Source organism: Anser anser (genome assembly GCF_964211835.1).
Source record: "Anser anser genome assembly, chromosome: 6".
NCBI classification, from domain to species: domain Eukaryota; kingdom Metazoa; phylum Chordata; class Aves; order Anseriformes; family Anatidae; genus Anser; species Anser anser.
Genome location: NC_139726.1, coordinates 24327871 through 24355305, shown reverse-complemented (window position 1 = coordinate 24355305; position 27435 = coordinate 24327871). Strand labels below are relative to the sequence as shown.

At 40.2% G+C, this 27435-nt stretch overlaps 1 protein-coding gene across 1 annotated transcript in view; it reads left to right on the top strand.

The window, feature by feature from the left end:
- Window positions 1–27435, top strand: part of TTN (titin) — a 243979-nt gene that overhangs the window by 196104 nt on the left and 20440 nt on the right. The window contains exons 283-300 of the mRNA XM_083841011.1: window positions 17–121; window positions 609–806; window positions 891–1187; window positions 1301–1888; window positions 1984–2286; window positions 2418–19523; window positions 19853–20149; window positions 20253–20840; window positions 20941–21243; window positions 21384–21680; window positions 22137–22424; window positions 22511–22810; window positions 22907–23209; window positions 23371–23676; window positions 23784–25550; window positions 25649–25945; window positions 26748–27035; window positions 27128–27427. Coding sequence (XP_083697137.1) covers window positions 17–121; window positions 609–806; window positions 891–1187; window positions 1301–1888; window positions 1984–2286; window positions 2418–19523; window positions 19853–20149; window positions 20253–20840; window positions 20941–21243; window positions 21384–21680; window positions 22137–22424; window positions 22511–22810; window positions 22907–23209; window positions 23371–23676; window positions 23784–25550; window positions 25649–25945; window positions 26748–27035; window positions 27128–27427 — 23931 coding nt within the window. The remainder of the gene's footprint in view (window positions 1–16; window positions 122–608; window positions 807–890; window positions 1188–1300; window positions 1889–1983; window positions 2287–2417; window positions 19524–19852; window positions 20150–20252; window positions 20841–20940; window positions 21244–21383; window positions 21681–22136; window positions 22425–22510; window positions 22811–22906; window positions 23210–23370; window positions 23677–23783; window positions 25551–25648; window positions 25946–26747; window positions 27036–27127; window positions 27428–27435) is intronic.

The following is a 27435-nucleotide window of genomic DNA, read 5'->3' as shown; positions in this document are numbered from 1 at the left end:
TTTTTATGTTGTTTAGATGTGCCAGATGCTCCTCCACCTCCCAACATTGTTGATGTTCGGCATGACTCTGTAGCTTTAACTTGGACTGATCCCAGAAGAACTGGAGGCTCACCAATCACAGGTATATCCCCAAAAGTCTCGTTAATATTACAGTTCTTAATACTTCTTTCTCTTTGCCAAAGGGTAAGATAAGGTGTTTATTATTTAAACTGAGTGAGTGAGTGAGTTAATGATTTCACTGTTTTCCTTCCTACTCTTTCTGTATGATGAAACTTTCAAAGGCTTACCTTAAAAATCAGGAAGAGACTAACTAAGAAACAATATTTTTGCAGAGAGACAAAACATCTAAAGAACAAATAACAAACTCAACTACATGTTACATCACTTGAGGCTGTAAAATCAGAAATTTGCATTTGCAAGCATCTCATTCTTACAATTACATACATCTTTAATGTATGTTCATATCCATTTCTTAATCCGGTTTTCAATGTTGTTCCGGCGCAATTCTTATGTGGCATGCCGTACAGACATTATGATATTTTGCAAAGCTAGGTTAAATGAAGATTTATAGAAAATTCCTCATTTTCACCTCATCATTTATCTTTTAGGTTATCACATTGAAGTCAAAGAAAGAAATAGTCTTCTGTGGAAGAGAGCCAATAAAACTCCAATAAGAATGAAAGATTTCAGAGTGACGGGATTAACTGAAGGACTGGAATACGAATTCAGAGTAATGGCAATCAATATGGCTGGAGTAGGTAAACCAAGTCTGCCATCTGAACCAGTTGTTGCACTTGATCCTATTGGTAAGTCATCAGAAGAACAAAAATAAAAATTCTGAAAGTTGAAATCACTTTTGTCTGACCATGGTTTATTGTTTTTTCTTTTAGATCCTCCTGGGAAACCTGAAGTTATCAATGTAACTAGGAACTCAGTAACACTCATTTGGACAGAACCAAAATATGATGGTGGACATAAGTTAACTGGCTATATAGTTGAAAAGCGTGATTTGCCCTCAAAAACTTGGACAAAAGCTAATCATGTGAATGTTCCAGACTGTGCATTTACTGTAACTGACCTTACTGAAGGCTCCAAGTATGAGTTCAGAATTAGAGCTAAGAACACTGCTGGAGCTATCAGTCCTCCATCTGAATCCACAGGAACCATAATATGCAAGGATGAGTATGGTATGTGGAAGATATCAGAAATAAATTTTATTTAACTCATTAAAACGTGTTTTTTTTTTTTACTTTCTTCTTGTTATGACAAACTTGTTTTGTTTTGTTTTGTTTTTTTACAGAGGCACCAACAATTGTTATTGATCCTACTTTGAAGGAAGGTTTAACAGTGAAAGCAGGAGACACAATTACAGTGTCTGCTATTAGTATTCATGGCAAACCACCTCCAACTTCAGCATGGTCAAAAGCTGGAAAAGATTTTAGACCTTCAGAGCTTGTGCACATTGAAACCACACCAACTTCTTCTACTCTAAACATCAAATATGCAACTAGAAAGGATTCTGGAGAATACACGATCACTGCAACCAATCCTTTTGGCACTAAGCAGGAGAGTGTACATGTGAAAGTTTTAGATGTTCCAGGACCTCCAGGGCCTATTGAGATCAGCAATGTTTCAGCAGAAAAAGCCACTCTTACATGGTCACCTCCTGCAGAAGATGGTGGTTCACCAATCAAATCATATGTTCTTGAAAAGAGAGAGACTAGTCGACTGCTCTGGACATTAGTTGCTGAAAATATTGAGAGTTGTAGGCATGTTGTTAGCAAGCTGATTCAAGGAAATGAGTATGTTTTCCGTGTATCAGCAGTAAATCAATATGGCAAGGGTGAACCAGTACAATCAGAACCAGTTAAAATGGTGGACAGATTCGGTAAGTAGAACAAGTTAAAAGGTTCAAGTGTGCTTTTATTAATCTCTGAAGACTTGATTTTTGTTTAAACTTTGTACTTTTTTCTTTCTTACCAGGTCCCCCAGGTCCTCCTGGAAAACCAGAAGTAACAAATGTGACTAAAAATACTGTGACAGTTACCTGGAAAAGGCCAGTAGATGATGGTGGAAGTGAAATCACAGGTTACTATGTGGAGAGGAGAGAGAAGAAAGGTTTAAGATGGGTCAGAGCAACAAAGAAACCAGTTTCAGATCTTAGGTGCAAAGTAACTGGTCTCCTGGAAGGAAATGAATATGAATTTCGTGTCAGTGCAGAAAATAGAGCAGGAGTTGGACCACCAAGCGATGCTTCAAACTCAGTCATATGCAAGGATGTTGCATGTTAGTATCATGCCTTTTGTTTTTCAATAGTGTGGTAGGTGGGGGATAAGTTCAGACAGTGTAAGAGTGACTTCCTCTGTAATGTAATGATGTCGTATAATATGGTATTTTATCTTTTGCTCACTTTTCAGACCCACCAGGTCCACCTGCAAATCCAAGAGTGACTGACACTACAAAGACAAGTGCATCTTTAGCCTGGGGCAAGCCTCATTATGATGGTGGTCTTGACATCATTGGCTATATAGTGGAGCATCAAAAGGAAGGAGAAGAAGAATGGGTAAAAGATACGACAGGGACTGCTTTAAGAATCACTCAGTTTGTTGTTGCTCATCTGCAGCCAGGAGCCAAATACAATTTCAGAATCTCTGCCATGAATGCTGTAGGTGTTGGTGAACCAGCAGTAATTCCAAGTGTGGAAATTAAAGACCGGGAAGAGATTCCTGACTTTGAATTAGATGCTGAGCTAAGAAGAACACTTGTTGTTAGAGCTGGGTTAACTATTCGGATTTTTGTGCCAATTAAAGGACGTCCAACTCCAGAAGTTACGTGGACAAAAGATGATGTTTCACTCAAAGGACGTGCCAGTATTGAAAATACAGACTCTTTTACACTCTTGATTGTCACAGAGTGCACCAGATACGATGCAGGAAAATATGTAATGACTCTTGAAAATGCTGCTGGTAAGAAGACTGGCTTTGTAAATGTAAAAGTCTTGGATACACCAGGTCCACCAATAAACCTTAAGCCTAGAGAAATAACGAAGGACAGCATCACCCTCCAATGGGATATGCCTCTGATAGATGGCGGTTCACGTATAACCAACTATATTGTTGAGAAACGTGAATCAACTCGGAAAGCATATTCAACAGTCACAACCAACTGCCAGAAGTGTTCTTTCAGGATTCCTAATTTGGTGGAGGGGTGTGAATACTATTTCAGAGTGCTGGCTGAAAATGAGTTTGGTATTGGTGAACCAGCTGAAACTGCAGAACCAGTAAGAGCTTCTGAGGCACCATCCCCACCTGAGAGCCTTAATATTATGGATGTGACACGAAACTCAGTTAGCCTGGCTTGGCCAAAACCAGAACATGATGGTGGTAGTAAGATCACCGGGTATGTAATTGAAGCACAAAGAAAAGGAACCAACCAATGGGCACACATCACAACTGTAAAAACACTGGACTGTATAGTGAAGAATCTAACTGAAAATGAAGAGTATACTTTCCAGGTTATGGCAGTTAACAGTGCTGGAAGAAGTGCCCCAAGAGAAAGCAGACCAGTTATTATCAAGGAGCAAATGATGCTTCCAGAGTTTGACCTCCGTGGTATCTACCAGAAAACAGTCATTGCCAAAGCTGGTGACAATATCAAGATTGAAATCCCTGTGCTTGGTCGTCCAAGGCCAACTGTGACTTGGAAGAAAGAAGACCAGATGCTTAAGCAAACACAAAGAGTAAATTATGAAAATACTGCAACTGCAACCATACTAACCATTAATGAATGTACACGAAGTGATAGTGGTCAATATCCACTGTCAGCTAAAAATATTGTTGGAGAAGTTAGTGAAGTTATTACAGTTCAAGTTCATGACATACCTGGACCTCCTACTGGACCAATCAAGTTTGATGAAATTTCATCTGACTTTGTTACATTTTCATGGCAGCCTCCTTTGAATGATGGAGGTGTACCAATAAGTAATTATGTTGTGGAGATGCGTCAAACTGACAGTACCACATGGACTGAATTGGCAACCACAGTGATACGTACTATATTTAAAGCTACTCGTCTTACTACTGGAGTAGAGTATCAGTTCCGAGTTAAAGCTCAAAATAGGTATGGAATTGGTCCAGCCATTACTTCAGAATCTGTTGTTGCAAACTATCCATTTAAGGTACCTGGGCCTCCTGGTACTCCTCAGGTGACTGCAGTCACCAAAGAAACCATGACCATTAGCTGGAATGAGCCAGTTACTGATGGCGGAAGCCCCATTCTGGGATATCATGTTGAAAGAAAAGAACGAAATAGCATTCTTTGGCAGACTGTAAGTAAAATGCTGGTATCGGGCAATATCTTTAAATCAACTGGCCTTACTGATGGCATTGCATATGAATTCCGTGTTATAGCAGAAAATCTGGCTGGCAAGAGTAAGCCAAGCAAGCCATCTGAGCCTGTATTTGCTCTAGACCCAATAGATCCACCTGGTAAGCCAATACCTCTGAACATTACCAGACATGCAGTGACGTTGAAGTGGACTAAACCAGAATATAATGGCGGTTTTAAGATAACTGGCTACACTGTTGAAAAACGAGACCTTCCTAATGGCCGTTGGCTGAAGGCTAATTTCAGCAATATACTAGAGACTGAATTCACTGTAAGTGGTCTGACAGAAGATGCTGCCTATGAATTCCGTGTGATTGCTAGGAATGCTGGTGGGGCTGTCAGTCAGCCCTCTGAGCCATCAGATGCAATAACTTGTAGAGATGACATTGAAGCACCAAAGATAAAGGTGGATGCTAAATACAAAGACACCTTAGTGCTGAAAGCAGGTGAAGTTTTCCGACTTGAGGCTGATGTTTCAGGTCGCCCTCCACCGTCAATGACATGGACAAAAGGAGAAAAAGAGCTTGAAGACACAGCAAAATTAGAAATAAAAATAGCAGATTTCTCTACTGTTCTTATCAATAAAGATTCTTCAAGAAGAGATGGTGGTGCCTATACACTTACTGCAACAAATCCTGGTGGCTTTGCCAAACATATCTTCAATGTTAAGGTTCTTGATAGACCCGGTCCCCCAGAAGGGCCTTTGGCTGCGTCTGAAGTCACTGCAGAAAAATGTGTGCTGTCATGGTTACCTCCACTGGATGATGGAGGTGCAAAGATTGACCATTATGTGGTTGAAAAACGTGAAACCAGTAGATTGGCATGGACAGCTGTAGCCACAGAAGTTCCATTAACTAAACTGAAGGTTACTAAGCTGTTGAAGGGCAATGAATATGTGTTCCGTGTTATGGCTGTTAACAAATATGGAGTTGGCGAGCCTCTGGAATCAGAGCCCATTCTTGCTGTAAATCCATATGTGCCACCTGATCCACCTAAAACACCTGAAGTAACAGCAATTACAAAAGATTCTATGGTTGTCTGTTGGGGCCATCCTGATTCTGATGGCGGGAGCCCAATAACTAACTACATTGTGGAACGTCGTGACAGAGCTGGTCTTCGGTGGGTAAAATGTAACAAACGGGTTGTTACTGACTTACGTTATAAGGTGTCGGGACTAACAGAAGGCCATGAATATGAATACAGAGTCATGGCTGAAAATGCTGCTGGAGTCAGTGAGCCAAGCCCAACCAGTCCATTCTACAAAGCTTGTGACACTGTGTTTAAGCCTGGTCCCCCAGGTAATCCTCGTGTTCTGGATAGCAGCAGGTCCTCTATTACAATAGCATGGAACAAGCCAATATATGATGGTGGTTCAGAGATCACGGGTTACATGGTTGAGATTGCACTGCCTGAGGAAGATGAGTGGAAGATTGTAACTCCACCAGTAGGTCTAAAGGCCACTTCTTTTACCATCACTGACCTAAAGGAAAACCAAGAGTATAAGATCCGGATATATGCTATGAACTCTGAAGGTCTTGGAGAACCTGCTCTTGTTCCTGGGACTCCAAAAGCTGAAGAAAGACTGCTACCTCCAGAGATTGAACTTGATGCAGAACTACGTAAAGTTGTAACTATTAGAGCCTGCTGTACTCTAAGACTCTTTGTCCCAATTAAAGGAAGACCAGCACCTGAAGTAAAATGGACAAGAGAACAGGGTGAATCTTTGGATAGAGCAAGCATTGAATCAACAAGCTCTTATACTCTGCTTATTGTTGAAAATGTAAATAGATTTGATAGTGGGAAATACATGCTGACAATCGAAAACAGCTCAGGTAGTAAGTCAGCATTTGTGAATGTCAGAGTTCTTGATACCCCAGGGGCACCTCAAGATTTGAAAATAAAAGAAGTTACAAAATCATCTGTTACACTCACATGGGAGCCTCCTCTCATAGATGGTGGCTCTAAAATAAAAAATTATATTGTTGAAAAGCGTGAATCAACAAGAAAAGCTTATTCAACTGTTAATGCCAATTGCCACAAGACCAGCTGGAAAGTCGATTCATTACAAGAAGGCTGCAACTACTACTTCAGAGTCCTAGCTGAAAATGAGTACGGAATAGGCCTTCCAGTTGAAACTTCAGAATCAGTAAAAGTCTCAGAAAGACCACTTCCACCAGGGAAGATAACCTTGTTGGATGTGACAAGAAATAGCGTGTCCTTATCTTGGGAAAAACCTGAACATGATGGCGGTAGCAGAATTCTGGGCTACATTGTAGAAATGCAAAGCAAAGGCAGTGAAAAGTGGTCAACTTGTGCTACAGTAAAAGTTACTGAAGCCACTATCACAGGATTGATCCAAGGTGAAGAATACACCTTCCGTGTTTCAGCTCAGAATGAAAAAGGTATCAGTGATCCTCGCCAGCTGGGTATACCTGTTGTTGCAAAAGATCTTGTGATTCCACCAGCTTTCAAACTACTGTTTACCACTTTCAGTGTTCTAGCAGGAGAGGACTTAAAGGTTGATGTTCCTTTTGTTGGTCGGCCCAAACCAGCAGTGTTTTGGCATAAAGATAATGTGGCATTGAAGCAGACTACCAGAGTAAATGCTGAAAGTTCAGAAAATATCACAGTGTTAACAATAAAAGAAGCATGCAGAGAAGATGTGGGAGCATATTTAGTTAAACTTACAAACTCTGCAGGTGAAGCAACTGAGACCCTAAATATTGTTGTCCTTGACAAACCAGGACCTCCAACCGGCCCAGTCAAAGTAGATGAAGTAACAGCAGATAGTATTACCATTTCCTGGGAGCCACCCAAGTATGATGGTGGTAGCTCTATCAATAATTATATTGTCGAAAAAAGGGACACATCCACCACCACTTGGCAGATTGTGTCAGCTACTGTTGCAAGAACAACCATAAAAGCATGTCGGTTAAAGACTGGCTGTGAATACCAGTTCAGAATCACAGCTGAGAACAGATATGGGAAGAGTACATATCTTACTTCAGAGCCGATTGTAGCCCAATACCCATTTAAAGTTCCTGGTCCACCTGGAACACCTTTTGTAACAAGTGTCTCAAAAGACAGTATGGTGGTACAATGGAATGAACCAGTCAATGACGGTGGTAGCAAGATCATTGGTTATCACTTGGAGCGCAAAGAAAGAAATAGCATTTTGTGGGCTAAACTAAATAAAACGCCTATTCCAGATACCAAATTTAAGACAACTGGCCTTGAGGAAGGTCTGGAATATGAATTCAGAGTTTATGCAGAAAACATAGTGGGCATTGGAAAAGCAAGTAGAACATCTGAATGCTATACCGCACACGACCCATGTGACCCTCCAGGTCGTCCAGAACCTATAATTGTCACAAGAAGCTCAGTAACACTTCAGTGGAAGAAACCTGTATATGATGGTGGAAGTAAGATCACAGGCTATGTTGTTGAAAAGAAGGAGCTACCTGATGGTCGCTGGATGAAAGCAAGTTTTACAAATGTCATTGATACCCACTTTGAAGTAACTGGTCTGGTTGAAAACCAGAGGTATGAGTTCCGTGTTATAGCACGAAATGCTGCAGGTGTTTTCAGTGAACCATCTGAGAGTTCAGGTGCCATTACAGCCAGAGATGAAGTAGAACCACCTCATATAAGTATGGATCCAAAATACAAAGACACAATTGTAGTACATGCTGGTGAGTCATTCAAGCTTGAAGCCGATGTACATGGGAAACCAATACCTTCCATTCAGTGGCTAAAAGGTGATCGTGAACTGACAAATACTGCTCGTATGGAAATTAAAAGTACCGATTTTGCAACAAGTCTTAGTGTGAAGGAAGCCATTAGAGTTGACAGTGGTCAGTATATACTGTTGGCAAAGAATGTTGCAGGTGAAAAGAAAGTTCCTGTTAATGTCAAAGTTCTTGACAGACCTGGACCACCAGAAGGACCTGTTGAGATTACAGGTGTTACTGCTGAAAAATGCATGTTGTCATGGAAACCTCCACTACAAGATGGTGGTAGTGATATTTCACACTATGTTGTGGAAAAAAGGGAAACCAGTCGCCTGGTTTGGACTGTTGTTGATTCAAATGTGCAGACCCTTAACTGCAAAGTTACTAAACTTTTAGAAGGAAATGAGTATGTTTTCCGCATCATGGCAGTAAATAAATATGGTGTTGGTGAACCTCTTGAGTCTGAACCAGTACTTGCAAAGAACCCATTTGTAGTGCCACTTCCACCAAAGGCACCAGAAGTCACCGCCATTACCAAGGATTCTATGATAGTTGTATGGGAAAGGCCAGCTTCAGATGGAGGTAGTGAAATCCTGGGCTACATCCTTGAAAAACGAGATAAGGAAGGTATTCGCTGGACAAGATGTAACAAACGCCTGATAAGTGAACTGCGATATAGAGTGACTGGACTGATAGAAAATCATGATTATGAATACAGAGTTTCAGCTGAAAATGCTGCTGGTCTTAGTGAACCAAGCCTGCCTTCCATTTACTATAAGGCATGTGATCCTATTTACAAGCCAGGACCACCCAATAATCCTAAAGTCACGGATGTTACAAGATCATCAGTTTTCCTTTCATGGGGCAAACCTATCTATGATGGTGGCTCTGAAATTCAGGGATACATTGTGGAAAAATGTGATGTAAATGATGGTGAATGGGCAATTTGTACCCCTCCAACTGGAATTAAGAATACCCATATGGAAGTAGAAAAACTAGTGGAAAAACATGAATACAAATTCCGCATCTGTGCGGTTAATAAAGTAGGAGTTGGAGAGCATGCAGATGTTCCTGGTTCTGTTATTGTGGAAGAAAAGATGGAGGCACCAGACCTTGACCTTGACATGGAATTAAGGAAGATTGTAAATGTGCGTGCAGGAGGTTCCTTAAGACTGTTTGTTCCCATCAGAGGTCGTCCAACACCTGAAGTAAAATGGGGTAAAATGGATGGTGAGATCAGAGAAGCAGCTATTATAGACACCACTAGCAGCTTTACTTCCCTTGTTCTAGACAATGTTAACAGATTTGATACTGGAAAATATACTCTGACTTTAGAAAACAGCAGTGGAACAAAGTCTGCCTTTGTCAGTGTAAGAGTACTGGATACCCCAAGTGCACCTGTTAATTTAAAAATTAGAGAGATCACTAAAGACTCTGTCTCACTTTCATGGGAGCCTCCTCTCTTGGATGGTGGAGCAAAAATAAAGAATTACATTATTGAAAAGCGTGAAGCGACAAGAAAGGCATATGCAGCTGTTGTAACAAACTGCCACAAGACTTCATGGAAAGTAGATCAACTTCAGGAGGGCTGCTATTACTTCTTTAGAATCTCTGCTGAGAATGAATATGGAATTGGCCTCCCTGCAGAAACCAGTGACCCAGTTAAAGTTGCTGAAGTTCCACAGCCTCCTGGGAAAATAACAGTGGATGATGTCACAAGAAACAGTGTTTCACTAAGCTGGGCAAAACCTGAACATGATGGTGGCAGCAAAATCATACAATATATTGTTGAAATGCAGGCAAAGGGTAGTGAGAAGTGGTCGGAGTGTGCTCGTGTGAAAACACTTGAAGCAGTTATTACTAACCTAACTCAAGGGGAAGAATATCTTTTTAGAGTAATGGCTGTAAACGAAAAGGGTAAGAGTGATCCTAGAGCCCTTGCTGTTCCAATAGTTGCCAAAGATCTGGTGATTGAACCTGATGTAAGACCTGCTTTTCACAGTTATAGTATTCAAGTGGGACAAGATCTGAAAGTAGAAGTACCAGTTGCAGGTCGACCTAAACCAACTGTTACGTGGCTAAAAGATGGCCAGAAATTAAGGCAGACAACAAGAGTCAATGTTAGTGATTTAACTGATCTCACTATACTTAATATTAAAGAAACTAGCAAAGAGGACAGTGGCACTTATGAAATCACTGTGGCTAATGTTGTTGGGCAGAAGTCTGCCTCTGTTGAAATTATAACTCTAGACAAACCTGACCCTCCAGTAGGACCCGTGAAGTTTGATGAAATAAGTGCAGAAAGTATTACTCTGTCATGGAATCCTCCAGTGTACACAGGCGGTTGCCAAATCACCAACTATGTTGTTCATAAGAGAGATACCACAACCACTGTTTGGGAAACAGTTTCAGCTACTGTTGCAAGAACTACACTGAAGGTGACTAAACTAAAAACTGGTTCAGAATATCAGTTCAGAATATTTGCTGAGAACAGGTATGGGCAAAGCTTTGCATTGGAATCTGCAATGGTTGTAGCACAGTACCCCTACAAAGAACCAGGACCTCCTGGCACACCATTTGTGACAACGGTTACAAAAGACTCCATGGTCGTACAATGGCATGAACCGATAAATGATGGTGGCAGTAGGGTGTTGGGCTACCATCTTGAGAGAAAGGAGAAAAACAGCATTTTGTGGACTAAAGTGAACAAGACTATTATTCAGGATACAAGTTTCAAGACAACTAACCTTGAAGAAGGAATTGAATATGAATTTAGAGTTTCTGCAGAAAATATTGTTGGTATAGGCAAAACAAGTAAAGTTTCTGAGTGCTATGTAGCTCGTGACCCATGTGATCCTCCAGGTCGCCCAGAAGCTATAATAATAAAGAGAAGTTCTATTACTCTACAGTGGACCAAACCAGAATACGATGGTGGAAGTAAAATTACAGGTTATATTGTAGAGAAACGTGACTTACCTGATGGTCGCTGGATGAAAGCTAGCTTCACAAATGTCATTGAAACTCAATTCACTGTAACAGGGCTTACTGAAGACCAAAGGTATGAATTTAGAGTAATTGCAAAGAATGCTGTAGGTGCAGTAAGTAAACCTTCTGACAGTACAGGGCCAATAACAGCAAGGGATGAAGTTGAACTTCCACGAATTTCAATGGATCCAAAATATAAAGACACAATTGTTGTAAATGCTGGTGATACATTCAGACTTGAGGCTGATGTTCACGGAAAGCCACTACCAGCTATTAAGTGGTACAAAGGAGATAAAGAGCTTGAGGAAACTGCTAGATATGAAATAAAGAACACAGATTTCAGTGCATTAATAATTGTAAAAGATGCTATTAGAGTTGATGGTGGACAGTATATTTTAGAAGCTTCTAATGTTGCAGGAACAAAGACAGTACCAGTAAATGTAAAAGTCCTGGACAGGCCAGGCCCTCCTGAGGGGCCTGTCCAAGTGACAGGAGTTACAGCTGAAAAATGTTCATTGGCATGGGCTCCTCCTCTTCATGATGGTGGCAGTGATATTTCTCATTACATTGTAGAGAAAAGAGAAACTAGTCGCCTAGCATGGACTGTTGTTGCTTCAGAGGTTTTACCTACAATGCTCAAAGTAACAAAACTCTTGGAAGGAAATGAATATATTTTCCGTATTATGGCAGTTAACAAGTATGGGGTTGGTGAGCCATTAGAATCTGTGCCGGTGATGATGAAAAATCCATTTGTAGTTCCTGGTCCACCAAAGGCCTTGGAAATTACCAATATCACAAAGGATTCTATGACTGTCTGCTGGAACCGACCAGATAGTGATGGAGGTAGTGAAATCATAGGTTACATTGTGGAAAAGAGAGATCGAGCAGGCATCAGATGGATAAAATGCAATAAACGACGAATTACAGATTTGCGATTAAGAGTTACAGGATTAGCAGAGGATCATGAGTATGAATTCAGAGTTTCTGCTGAAAATGCTGCTGGAGTGGGTGAGCCAAGCCAAGTTTCCCCTTACTTTAAAGCTTGTGACCCCATATTCAAGCCTGGTCCACCTACAAATGCCCATGTCGTAGATACCACCAAAAGTTCAGTTACACTTGGTTGGAGTAAACCTATTTATGATGGTGGTTGTGAAATCCAAGGATACCTTGTAGAAATCTGTAAAGCAGATGAAGATGAATGGTCACTTGTTACTCCACAGACAGGTGTACGTGCTACTCGATTTGAAATCACAAAGCTTGTTGAACATCAGGAATATAAACTACGAGTGTGTGCTCTCAACAAGGTCGGTGTAGGAGAGGCTGCATCAGTTCCTGGTACTATTAAACCAGAAGACAAACTTGAAGCTCCAGAACTTGATATTGATTCAGAACTAAGGAAAGGGATAGTGGTTAGAGCTGGTGGGTCTGCAAGGATTCATATACCATTCAGGGGACGACCAACACCTGATATCACGTGGTCTCGAGAAGAAGGTGAATTCACGGATAAAGTTCAAATTGATAAAGGCATAAACTACACACAACTCTCAATTGACAACTGTGATAGAAATGATGCTGGAAAGTATATTCTTATGTTGGAGAACAGCAGTGGTTCTAAATCTGCATTTGTTACCGTAAAAGTCTTAGACACACCAGGGCCACCACAAAACTTAGTAGTAAAGGATATAAAGAAGGATTCTGCTGTATTATCTTGGGAACCACCCATTATCGATGGTGGTGCAAAGGTGAAGAACTATGTAATAGACAAGCGTGAGTCAACCAGGAAGGCATTTGCAAATGTCAGTGCTAAGTGTGGCAAGACAAGCTTTAGAGTTGAAAATCTTACAGAAGGAGCAATCTATTACTTCAGAGTCATGGCTGAAAATGAATTTGGAATTGGCGTTCCAGCTGAAACCACAGATGCTGTGAAAGCCTCAGAGCCACCTCTGCCTCCTGGAAAAGTAACTCTCACTGATGTGACTCAGAGAAGTGCATCACTCACATGGGAAAAACCTGAACATGATGGAGGTAGCAGAATTTTGGGATACATTGTTGAAATGCTGCCTAAAGGAACAGAAAAATGGAGTGTTGTTAGTGAGACCAAAACATGCACCGCAGTTGTGTCTGGTCTGAGTCCAGGACAGGAATATCAATTCCATGTGATTGCCTACAACGAAAAAGGCAAAAGTGATCCCCGAGCACTTGGAGTTCCTGTGATAGCTGAAGACTTGACAATTGCGCCAAGTTTCAAGCTGATGTTTAATACATATAGCGTACAGGCTGGAGAAGATCTAAAGGTAGAAGTACCATTTATAGGTAGACCCAAACCTACTATTACTTGGACAAAAGATGAGCAGCCACTGAAACAGACAACCAGATTAAATATTCAGGATACATCAACATCAACTATCTTACATATTAAGGAAAGCAACAAAGAGGACTTCGGTAAATATACAGTAACAGCATCAAACACAGCAGGTACAGCAACAGAGCACCTGAGCATCATTGTATTGGAGAAGCCTGGCCCACCACGAGGACCTGTGCGCTTTGATGAAGTTAGTGCAGACTTTGTTGTTTTATCATGGGATCCACCTGATTATACTGGTGGCTGTCAGATAAGCAACTATATAGTGGAAAAGCGTGACACAAGCACTACCACGTGGAGTATTGTGTCAGCAACTGTTGCAAGAACAACTATCAAATCAACAAAGCTTAAAACAGGTTCTGAATACCAGTTCAGGATTTCTGCTGAAAATAGATATGGAAAGAGCTCTCCTTTGGACTCTAAGCCAGTTGTTGTGCAATACCCCTACAAGGTGCCTGGGCCACCTGGAACACCATTCGTAACAGCAGCTTCCAAGGACCATATGATTGTACAATGGAATGAACCAGTTAATGATGGAGGAAGCAAAGTTCTTGGCTACCATCTCGAACGTAAAGATAAGAACAGCATTCTTTGGATGAAACAGAACAAGTCACTCATTGCAGACACCAAATATAAAACAGATGGCCTTGAAGAAGGTCTTGAATATGAGTTCAGAGTTTCTGCTGAAAACATCGTTGGCATTGGCAAAGTCAGCAAAGTGTCAGAATTGTTTGTTGCCCGAGATCCATGTGACCCACCTGGCCGCCCCGAGGCCATTGTCGTTACAAGAAATAATATCACACTGAAGTGGAAGAAACCAGAATATGATGGTGGAAGCAAAATAACTGGATATATTGTAGAAAAGAAAGAACTACCAGATGGTCGGTGGATGAAAGCCAGCTTTACAAATGTGTTAGAAACAGAATTTACAGTAAGTGGTCTTGTTGAAGACCAACGATATGAATTTAGAGTCATTGCAAGAAATGCAGCAGGTTGCTTGAGTGAACCATCTGAAAGTACAGGGCCCATTACTGCCAGAGATGAAATTGAAGCACCATGGGCTTCACTGGATCCTAAATACAAAGATGTAATTGTTGTTCATGCTGGAGAAACCTTTGCTCTTGAAGCTGATATCCACGGCAAACCTATTCCTGACATTGCATGGTCAAAAGATGGTAAAGATCTTGAAGAAGCAACTGCAAGAATGGAAATTAAATCTACCATTCAAAAAACAACTCTTACTGTCAAGGACTGTGTAAGAGTAGATGGAGGTCACTATACTCTTAACCTCAGGAATGTGGGTGGCACAAAATCTATACCTATCACTGTAAAAGTTCTTGACAGGCCAGGACCTCCAGAAGGACCTTTGAAGGTTACCGGTGTCACAGCAGAAAAATGCTACTTGGCATGGTCTCCACCTTTACATGATGGTGGTTCTAGTATCTCACATTATATCATTGAGAAGAGAGAGACAAGCAGGCTTTCATGGACACAAGTAGCTACAGATGTGCAGGCTCTTAACCACAAAGTAACCAGACTCCTTGCTGGCAATGAGTACATTTTCCGTGTAATGGCAGTGAACAAATATGGAACTGGAGAACCCTTGGAGTCTGAGCCAGTTGTGGCTCGTAATCCGTACAAACCCCCTGGTCCTCCTTCAACACCTGAAGTTTCAGCAATCACAAAAGATTCTATGGTTGTAACATGGGGTCGTCCAGAAGACAACGGGGGTGCTGAAATCGAAGGTTACATACTTGAAAAACGAGACAAAGATGGTGTCCGGTGGACAAAATGTAACAAGAAAAGGCTGACAGACTTGCGATTCAGAGTAACAGGTCTTAGTGATGGGCATTTCTATGAATTCAGGGTTTCTGCTGAAAATGCTGCAGGTATAGGGGAACCCAGTGAGCCATCCGTTTTCTATCGTGCTTGTGATGTTTTATATCCACCAGGTCCACCAAGCAATCCAAAGGTTACAGATACTTCCAGGTCATCAGTTTCCCTTGCCTGGAGTAAGCCCATTTATGATGGTGGTGCTCCAGTTAAGGGATATATAGTAGAAGCAAAAGAAGCAGCTGCTGATGAATGGACTACCTGCACCCCACCAACAGGATTACAAGCAAAACAGTTCACTGTAACAAAACTTAAAGAGAACCAGGAGTACAACTTCCGCATCTGTGCCATTAACTCAGAAGGAGTAGGAGAACCTGCTACTATACCTGGTACAGTTATAGCAGCAGACAAGATTGAACCTCCTGAAATTGAACTTGATGCAGATCTCAGAAAAGTAGTTACTGTACGTGCTAGTGGTACGTTACGTCTGTTTGTCACCATCAAAGGAAGACCAGAACCTGAAGTTAAATGGGAGAAAGCAGAAGGAACAATTAGTGATCGAGCTCAGATTGAAGTCACCAGTTCCTATACAATGCTGGTAATTGACAATGTGAATAGATTTGATAGTGGTAGATATAATCTAACTTTAGAGAACAACAGTGGCAAAAAATCAGCTTTTGTTAATGTCAGAGTGCTTGATACGCCCAGTGCACCCATAAATCTGACAATCAGAGAAGTGAAAAAAGATTTTGTAACACTAGCCTGGGAACCACCACTTATTGATGGTGGAGCTAAAATTACCAACTATGTAGTTGAAAAGCGAGAATCCACAAGAAAAGCATATGCCACGGTTACAAGCAACTGCACTAAGAATTCCTTCAAAATTACTCAACTGCAAGAAGGATGTAGTTACTACTTCCGTGTTCTAGCTGTAAATGAATATGGGGTTGGCTTACCAGCAGAAACACCTGACCCAATTAAGGTTTCTGAACCACCTTCTCCACCTGCAAAGGTCATCCTTGTTGATGTGACTCGCAACTCTGCTTCAATTAAATGGGAAAAGCCAGAGAGTGATGGTGGCAGTAAAATTACTGGTTATATAGTAGAAATGCAAACCAAAGGAAGTATAAAATGGAGTGCATGTACCCAAGTGAAAACATTAGAAGCAACAATAACAGGCTTAAGCATGGGAGAAGAGTATAGTTTCAGAGTGATTGCTATTAACGAAAAAGGAAAAAGTGATCCAAGAGAACTTGGTGTCCCAGTTGTTGCAAAAGATATTGAAATCCAGCCATCTGCCGAGCTCCTTTTCAACACATTCACTGTGAAAGCTGGAGATGATCTTAAGATTGAAGTGCCATTCAGAGGGCGACCTCTTCCATCCATTAGCTGGAAGAAGGATGGGAATCCCTTAAAAGAGACAACCAGGGTAAATGTTCAGACATCAAAGACTTCAACTTCACTATTCATTAAGGAAGCTTCAAATGAAGATTTGGGACATTACGAATTACATCTTTCAAATACTGCTGGATCATCAACAGCTTCTTTAACTGTAGTTGTCCTTGACAGACCAGGACCACCACTTGATGTTCATATTGATGAAGTTAGTGCTGATAGTGTAACTCTGTCTTGGAAACCTCCTGAATATGATGGTGGGTGCCATATTAGCAATTACATTGTAGAGAAGCGAGAAACTACCACAACAACATGGGATGTAGTATCTGCAGCAGTTGCAAGAACATCAATTAAAGTAGCTCGACTTACCACTGGTTCTGAATATCAGTTCCGTATTTGTGCAGAAAATCGGTATGGGAAAAGCACTTACACTAATTCTCCATCTGTTGTGGCAGAGTATCCATTTAAGCCTCCAGGACCACCTGGAACTCCTCATGTGGTACACGCAACTAAAACTTCCATGATTGTAACATGGCAGATACCAGTTAATGATGGAGGTAGCAGAATACTAGGGTATCACTTGGAGCGTAAAGAAAGAAGCAGCATTCTTTGGGCAAAAGTCAACAAAAGCCTTATACCGGATACACAAATGAAAGTTACAGGTCTTGATGAAGGACTGCTATATGAATATCGTGTATATGCTGAAAACATTGCAGGCATAGGCAAATGCAGTAAATCATGTGAACCAGTTGCTGCAAGAGATCCATGTGATCCTCCTGGTCAACCAGAAGTTACTAATATTACAAGAACATGTGTCTCACTGAAATGGACTAAACCAGAATATGATGGTGGAGCTAAAGTAACAGGATATATTATTGAACGCAGAGAGATACCAGATGGTCGCTGGCTAAAGTGTAATTTTACTAATGTGCAAGAAACGTATTTTGATGTAGGTGGACTTACAGAAGACCAGCGATATGAATTCCGTGTGATTGCAAAGAATGCTGCTGGACTTTTCAGTCAGCCGTCTGAATCAACTGGACCTGTGACTGTAAAAGATGATGTAGAGGCTCCAAGAATTATGATGGATGTCAAATTCAGAGATGTTGTAGTTGTGAAAGCCGGAGAAGTGTTTAAAGTCAATGCTGATTTTGCAGGACGGCCAATTCCAGTGATTTCGTGGACAAAAGATGGCAAAGAGCTTGAGGGAAAAGCTAGAGTTGAAATAGCCTCAACAGACAACACTACTGCAATAACTGTTAAGGACTGTATCCGAGGTGATTCAGGACAGTATGTACTAACATTACAAAATATTGCAGGAACAAGATCTTTGGCAGTTAATTGCAAAGTACTTGATAGACCTGGCCCACCTGCAGGCCCATTAGAAATAAATGGCCTTACTGCTGAAAAGTGTCATTTATCATGGGGACCCCCTCAAGAAAATGGAGGTGCAGATATTGATTATTATATTGTAGAAAAACGTGAGACCAGTAGAATTGCATGGACTCTTTGTGAAGGAGAGCTTAGAACAACATCCTGTAAAGTGACAAAACTGCTGAAGGGTAATGAGTATATTTTTAGAGTGATGGGAGTTAACAAGTATGGTGTTGGTGAGCCTCTAGAAAGTGTTGCTGTCAAAGCCCTAGACCCATTTACAGTTCCCAGTCCACCTACATCTTTAGAGATAACCAGTGTGAGCAAAGATTCAATCACTTTGTGCTGGGCAAGACCTGAGACTGATGGAGGCAATGAGATCTCTGGCTATGTAATTGAAAGACGTGAGAAAACTAGCCTAAGATGGATCCGGGTAAACAAAAAGCCAGTTTATGATTTAAGAGTGAAATCATCTGGTCTCCGTGAAGGATGTGAATATGAATTCCGAGTTTATGCAGAAAATGCTGCTGGCCTCAGTCTTCCGAGTCAAAGCACACCATTGATTCGGGCAGAAGATCCAATTTTCTTGCCATCTCCCCCATCTAAACCTAAGATTATGGATTCTACAAGGTCAAATATCACAATTGGGTGGACAAAACCACTATTTGATGGAGGTGCTCCAGTAACTGCATACACAGTTGAATACAAGAAAATTGATGAAACTGACTGGACAACTGCTATTCAGAACTTAAGAGGTACAGAGTACACAATAACTGGGTTAGCATCAGGCTCTGAGTATGTCTTTAGAGTGAGATCCATCAATAAAATTGGTGTCAGTGAACCAAGTGATATCTCAGAACCTCAGGTGGCAAAAGAAAGAGAGGAGGAACCTACTTTTGATATTGATAGTGAAATGCGGAAGACACTAATTGTAAAAGCTGGTGAATCATTCACAATGACAGTTCCTTTCAGAGGCAAACCAGTCCCAAATGTAACATGGAACAAACCAGATACTGATCTCCGTACACGAGCAAGCATCGATATTTCAGATAATCGCACATCTCTTACTATTGAAAAAGCAACAAGAAGTGATTCTGGAAAATATACATTGACATTACAAAACATCCTCAATACTGCTACCTTGACTTTAGTTGTCAAAGTTCTTGATACTCCTGGCCCACCATCTCATATTGCAGCAAAAGATGTAACTAAAGAGTCTGCTGTGTTATCGTGGGATGTTCCTGAAAATGATGGTGGGGCACCTGTGAAGAACTATATTATTGAAAAACGAGAAGCTAGCAAAAAAGCATGGGTCACTGTGACCAATAATTGTCACCGTCTGTCATATAAAGTAACTGGCTTACAAGAAGGTGCCATTTACTACTTCCGAGTTTCTGGAGAAAATGAGTATGGTGTTGGAATGCCTTGTGAGACCAAGGAGGGAACTAAAATAACAGGTATGTTTCACTAATAAAAATAATTTAATATTATGTAGCAATACATATTCTAAAATGTTTACTTCAAAATAATATAAAAATGTTAAATCTATTAACTGTAAGAAAGGTAAATATGTGGTGGTTATGTCTGTGGTTTTACAAAAGTAAATGCTAAGTAGTAGCTTGAATGTTAAGTTTTGCTTGCATTTTACTTAAAATGTTTCTAATATACGAATTCATTAAAAATATATTTTCCCAATCCAGATGGCATTCCTATGTAATTGTAACATAAAAAGGAAATACTTCGTATATTGCTTAAGCTGTTAAACTTTTTTTTTTTTTCTTGTCAGAAAAACCCAGCCCACCAGAAAAACTGGGAGTAACAAATGTCACAAAGGACAGCGTTTCTCTTTCATGGCTAAAACCAGAACATGATGGTGGAAGCAGAATTGTGAGCTACCTCATTGAAGCTCTTGAGAAAGGACAGCAAAAATGGGTTAAGTGTGCAGTTGTAAAGACAACTCATCATGTTGTCCATGGTCTTAAGGAGAATGTTGACTATTTCTTCAGAGTGTCTGCAGAAAACCAAGCAGGTTTAAGTGATCCTAAGGAACTACTGCTCCCTGTTACAGTTAAAGAACAATTAGGTAAGCTTCCTGACATGAGACAAAAGTTGATATACATTAAATTGGGTTCATACTTCAAAAGAGATAATATTTTTTAATGATTTGAAAATGTTTTCTTTTTCAGAATCTCCTGAGATTGACATGAAGGGCTTCCCTCATAATACTGTGTATATTCGAGCGGGTTCAAACCTGAAAGTTGAAATTCCAGTTTCTGGAAAACCATTACCAAAGGTGACATTGTCAAGAGATGGTGTCCCACTCAAACCCACCATGAGATTTCACACCGAAACTACAGCAGAAAGTTTCATTATTAACCTTAAAGAAAGCGTAGCTGCTGATGCTGGCAGATATGACATTACTGCTGCCAACTCGAGTGGCACCACAAAGTCATTCATTAATATTGTTGTGTTGGATAGACCAGGTCCTCCTGTTGGTCCTGTTGTCCTTAGTGATATCACTGAAGAGAGTATAACACTCAGATGGCAGCCACCAACTTATGATGGTGGAAGTCAAGTTACCAACTATATTGTACTGAAAAGAGAAACAAGCACTGCTGTCTGGTCTGAAGTGTCTGCAACTGTGGCTAGAACTGTTATTAAAGTCATGAAGCTTACAACAGGAGAAGAATACCAATTCCGCATCAAAGCTGAGAACCGTTTTGGCATTAGTGATCACATTGACTCACAATGTGTGGTTGTCAAGCTTCCTTACAGTAAGTAATATATTTCTCACACTGTACATCAACATTTTAATGTTCAGATGTTTGAAGTCTCATTTTGTTAACAATTAATCAATTCTTTTGATATCATCAGCTACCCCTGGTCCTCCTTCTACACCATGGGTCACTAATGTCACCCGAGAGAGTATTACTGTTGGATGGCATGAACCAGTCACTAATGGTGGCAGTGCAGTCATTGGATACCACCTGGAAATGAAGGACAGAAATAGTATATTATGGCAGAAGGCTAACAAGACCCTCATTCGTACAACTCACTTTAAGGTCACCACCATCAGTGCTGGCCTTATCTATGAATTTAGAGTTTATGCAGAAAATGCAGCTGGCATTGGAAAAGCAAGTCATCCATCTGATCCAGTCCTTGCAATTGATGCTTGTGGTATGTATTCTCCAGAAGATAAAGAAGCCCAACCACTGAAGTAATGTTTACCCATCCCCACCCCCCATGATACTCTGTCTTATACAGGAAGCCAAAACAGCCGTTATTCATTACAAATACTTTCATGTTTCCTACTTCAGAACCACCAAGAAACGTTCGTGTCTCAGATATCTCGAAGACTGCTATTACTCTGTCATGGAAGAAGCCAGCATTTGATGGCGGTAGCAAGATCACTGGATACATCGTAGAAAAACGTGATCTTCCAGATGGCAGATGGACAAAAGCTAGCTTCACCAATGTTATTGAGACTCAGTTCACAGTATCTGGTCTGACACAGAATTCTCGGTATGAATTCCGTGTCTTTGCTAAGAATGCCGTTGGTTCCATTAGTAATCCATCAGATGTAGTGGGTCCTATTACATGTGTTGATACATATGGTAAGTGTTTTGTAATGATATAATGGTATCATTTTATGTTACTAGAAAGCTTAAAGGCAGCACTACTTTGCAGAACCACAGCTTTTTTAATACAGAAAGCTAATTTACCTTGATTGATTTACTAAGCTTGAATGATTTTGAGCTATTTGGGCATGGTTGTAATGAGCATCTTTGGCTGTATCTGCATTTTTACAGTCTTATGATATTTTTATTCTTTTGACAATGGAAGTCAGCCCATGGCCAAAGTAATAATATTTATACATTTTGTTGCCTTTTTGGTAGTGTTAGTTCTAACTTGTTCCAGGATTCTGATTTAAGTTATGCATGCTAGCTTTACTTTAACCAATATTTACAAAATGCCTGTAACTGTTCACTTAGAAAAAATATTATTTATTTTATCTTTATTAAATACAAGTTTAAAATAACTATGTTTTTTTTTTCTTATTTTTTCTTAAGGTGCACCTGAAATCGATGTACCACCGGAATATACAGAAGTGGTAAAATATAAAGCAGGAACTTCAGTTACATTAAAACTAGGCATCTCAGGAAAGCCTGTACCTACAATTGAATGGTTCAAAAATGGCAATGAGGTACAAACCAGTGCACTACTCTCAATGGAAAACACAACAGAATTTGCTTCTATACTCATCAAGGATGCAACCCGACTCAACAGTGGAACTTATGAATTAAAACTGAAGAATGCCATGGGTTCAGCGTCAGCCCATGTTAGAGTACAAATACTTGGTATGTCTTGAGATATGACTGTACTACATTATTAAACAGTAATCTACTAATAAATACTTACATATGATTTCTTGCACCTTCCACAGACAAGCCAGGACCCCCAAGTGGACCTATACAGTTTAAGACAGTCACTGCTGAAAAGATTACAGTAATGTGGGACCCTCCAACAGATGATGGTGGTGCACCTGTAACACACTATGTTGTTGAAAAGCGGGAGACAAGTCGGGTTGTATGGTCTTTAATTTCTGAAAAACTGGAGGGGTGTATTGTAACTACAACAAAACTCATCAAAGGAAATGAGTATGTGTTCCGTGTCCGTGGTGTGAACAAGTTTGGAGTTGGTGATTCACTGGAGTCTGAACCAGTTATAGCCAAAAATTCATTTGGTAAGAAACATATAAAATAGCTAATGTAACTGGATCATCTTGTGTATTATTTGTACATGGTATTGATCAACTAACATATATGTATTTTTATTTCAGTTGCGCCTGGACCACCTAGTGTACCAGAAGTCACAATGATAACCAAAAGTTCTATGACTGTTGTCTGGAATAGGCCCACTGTTGATGGAGGCAATGAAATATCAGGATATTTTCTTGAGAAACGTGACAAGAAAAGTCTTAGTTGGTTCAAGGTTACTAAAGAAACCATTCGTGACACCAGACAGAAAGTAACAGGTTTGACTGAAAATAGCGAATATCATTTCAGAGTTTGTGCTGTCAATGCAGCTGGACAAGGTCCATTCTCTGAAGCTTCTGACTTCTACAAAGCCGCAGATCCTGTTGGTAAGAGACAATCACAATATGTCTAATTGGTTAGAGATCAGTGGACAGCGAACAATTAGGGTGGCTTGCATAAATATAACTGAGACAGATTTTTTTCCTTTTTATGATTAAATGTAAGTATGTCTTTTGATTGATTTATTTTTTTTAACCATAACTTACAGATAAACCAGGCTCACCAACAAAGTTGAAGGTTGTGGATACAACGAAGACATCTGTCACCCTTGGCTGGATTAAGCCTGCTTATGATGGAGGAAGTCCAGTTACAAGCTATGTGGTTGAGAAAAGGGAGGGTGAAGAGCAAGAATGGACTGTAGTCAGCACTAAAGGAGAAGTGAGAACAACTGAGTATGTTGTATCCCACCTTCAGCCAAGTGTTAATTACTATTTCCGTGTGTCTGCTATAAATTCTGCTGGACAAGGAGAGCCTATTGAAATGACAGAACCTGTTCAAGCTAAAGATATTCTTGGTACTGTACCTTTCAGTGACTTACCACTTTCCCGTGTTTTGATTTTTCAAAGCACTTTTTATTTTACATTCCAAATATGCATTATTCATTTTTATTTATTTCCACAGTGGCACCAGAAATCGATCTGGATGTTGCCCTCCGGACCTCTATTGTTGCTAAAGCAGGTGAAGATGTGCAAATAACAATTCCATTCAAAGGAAGACCTCCTCCAACTGTCACATGGAGAAAGGGTGACAAGAATCTTGGGACTGATGAAAGATATATCATCCAGAATACAGAATCATCTACATTACTTACTATTCCTCAAGTTACCCGAAATGATACAGGAAAATATGTTCTTACAATTGAAAATGGAGTTGGAGAACCAAAATCATCATTTGTGAATGTAAAAGTACTTGACACGCCATCTGCCTGCCAGAAGCTACAGCTTAAGCATGTTTCTCGTGGAACAGTTACACTAGTATGGGAGCCACCTCTCATTAATGGTGGTTCTGAAATAACAAATTATGTTGTGGAAAAAAGAGATGCTACAAAGAGGGCCTGGTCAACTGTAACGACAAAGTGTTCTCATACCACTTTTAAGCTAACTAACCTGTCAGAAAAGACTGCATTCTTCTTCCGTGTTCTTGCTGAAAATGAAATTGGACTGGGTGAACCTTGTGAGACGTCTGAACCGGTGAAAGCTGCAGACATACCTGGACCTATAAAAGACCTAGCTATGAAAGATTCTACAAAGACATCTGTTAAACTGCAGTGGAGCAAACCTGACTATGATGGTGGTAGCATTATATCAGACTATGTTATTGAAAAGAAGCAGCAGGAAGAAAAAGAATGGACATATGCAGGCACAAGCAAGAGCTGTGAATTTGAAGTTGAAAAACTTAAAGAACTTTCTGTCATGGAATTCAGAGTTTTTGCAAAAAATGAAAAGGGCATGAGTGATAGTGTTATGGTTGGACCCATTACAGTGAAAGAACATACAATAACACCTGAAGCTGACCTTTCTGACATTCCTGGAGGTCAAATTGCTGTAAGAATTGGACATAACCTGCATATTGAATTGCCCTATAAAGGTAAACCTAAGCCATCAATGAGCTGGCTCAAGGACAACCTCCCTCTTAAAGAAACTGAACAGCTTCGTTTCAAGAAAACTGAAAACAAGATAAGCTTAAGTATCAAGAATGTGAAAAAGGAACATGGTGGCAAATATACTTTGATTCTTGATAATGTCATCTGCAGAAAAACATTTGCAATCACTGTCATCACTCTTGGTCCTCCATCTAAGCCAAAAGGACCTTTAAGACTAGATGAAATCAAAGCAGATAGTGTAGTTTTGTCATGGGAAGCTCCTGAAGATGACGGTGGAGGAGAAATTACTGGCTACAGTATTGAGAAAAGAGAAACTTCACAAATGAACTGGAAGCTGGTGTGCTCGAGTGCTGCTAGAACAATTTTCAAAGTACCAAACCTTGTTAAAGACACTGAATATCAGTTTAGAGTTCGTGCGGAAAACAGATACGGAGTAAGCCCACCTCTTGTCTCAGCAGACGTTGTGGCAAAGCATCAATTTAGACCACCAGGTGCCCCAGGCAAACCTGTTGTATACAATGTAACTGCTGATGGAATGACCATAGCTTGGGATGCTCCTGTTTATGATGGCGGCTCGGAGATTATTGGATACCATGTTGAAAAGAAGGAAAGAAACAGTATTTTGTGGCAGAAGGTTAATGTTGCATTAATATCTAACAGAGAATACAGAATTACTGGACTGCTTGAGGGCCTGGATTACCAGTTCCAAGTGTATGCAGAAAACACTGCTGGTCTAAGCCGAGCTAGTGAGCCGAGCAAGTTTACTTTGGCAGTTTCTCCAGTAGGTGAGTGAATGACCAGTCACACTTCACCTAAGAAAATTCTGGTGTTGTAGACTATGGTGAACAGTAATAGAAATAAATATTTTTTTTTTTTTTTCCAGACCCGCCTGGTACTCCTGATTACATTGATGTCACCAGGGAAACAGTCACTCTTAAATGGACCCCCCCACTGCGTGATGGAGGCAGTAAGATTGTGGCCTACAGTATTGAGAAGCGGCAAGGAAGTGAAGACCGTTGGCTCCGATGCAACTTTACTGATGTCAGTGAATGCCAATATACAGTTACAGGACTCAGTCCAGGTGACCGATATGAATTCAGAGTTCTTGCAAGAAATGCTGTTGGCACAATTAGCCCACCTTCACAGTCTTCAGGCTATATCATGACCAGAGATGAAAATGGTAAGATTTCTTAATATAATTGTATTTGGGTACTGAAGCCAACTAGAGCTTCCGGAAGATGGGAGGCCAAAGTGGGAGGAATACATGACTGCCCTTCCAGCCAACTCAGAATCATTTCTGTTTGAGTCCAAGGTGGGAGGAGCTAAATTATAACCTAAATCTGGTAGACATAGGTAATCAATTGCTGTATTAGAGTAAAGCAGTAATTTTTTATTCAATGTACTAATAGACTTCTTTTGTCTTATAAATAGAATTTTGCTGGGATTTATTTGAAAATGAAATATCGTCCTACAATATGTTTTTGATGTAGTTATGGTTTTGTTACTCTGTGGCAACTTTAACAGTTCTTATAATGTACTCTCAGACTTGGCAGCCATAGTTATTCTGGATGGCAGCCCTCTGGTTTTCCTTTCCAAAGTTACTGATGATTGTGACCTTCAGGAAGGTATTCAGAGTAATTTAAACCTGTCCAGGGAAATCAGTTTCCAGATACTTTTGCTGAAAGTCATGGCACTCTACATGTGTTGGATAAGAAGCAACAGAAAAGTTGGAAAGGAATAATAGACTGTAATAATCTGATGCACTGAGTAATTTAGAAATGAAAATTTGACTCAGCTTGACATGCTGTAACAACAAACATTAATTTATTTCACCTATGGTAATACATTGCACTGATTGCTAACAGGATAAATACGTTTACAGTTCATAATTCTTATACAACAATCGTTTATAATTACTATAAAATAGTATCAGGAAAAATTACTTAGCTATATGAGAATTAATTTATATTTTCCTTTTTTAGTTGCTCCAACAATTGAATTTGGCCCTGAGCACTTCGAAGGCCTTACTGTTAAAGCTGGAGAGAGCATTAGACTTAAAGCTTTAATCAAAGGACGTCCAGTACCTAAGGTGACATGGTTTAAAGATGGTAAGGAGATTGAAAAAACAATGAGTATAGAAATAACTACAGCTATTGGATATAGCACAATCTTCATTAGAGATGCGACCCGGGATCATCGTGGAGTGTACACAGTAGAAGCCAAAAATGCATCAGGCACTAAACGAGAAGATATTACATTCAGAATACAAGGTACTGCACCATACACTTTCAGCCTGTATTTTTTTAATAGAATTTTAATCTAAGTGCCAGCAAATTTTAATTCTGAACCTTTAATTTTGCAGACACACCAGGAAAAGTTGGTGGACCAATACGATTCACAAACATTACTGGAGAAAAAGTGACATTATGGTGGGAGCCCCCAGCTAATGATGGTTGTGCTTCTATTTCCCACTACATAATTGAAAAACGTGAAACCAGCAGGATTGCTTGGGCTTTAGTTGAAGACAAGTGTGAAGCTTGCAGCTACACTGCACTTAAATTAATAAAGGGCAATGAGTACCAGTTCCGTGTCTCTGCAGTAAACAAATTTGGAGTTGGCAGACCACTGGAGTCTGATCCAGTTACAGCACAAATACCTTACAGTAAGTTT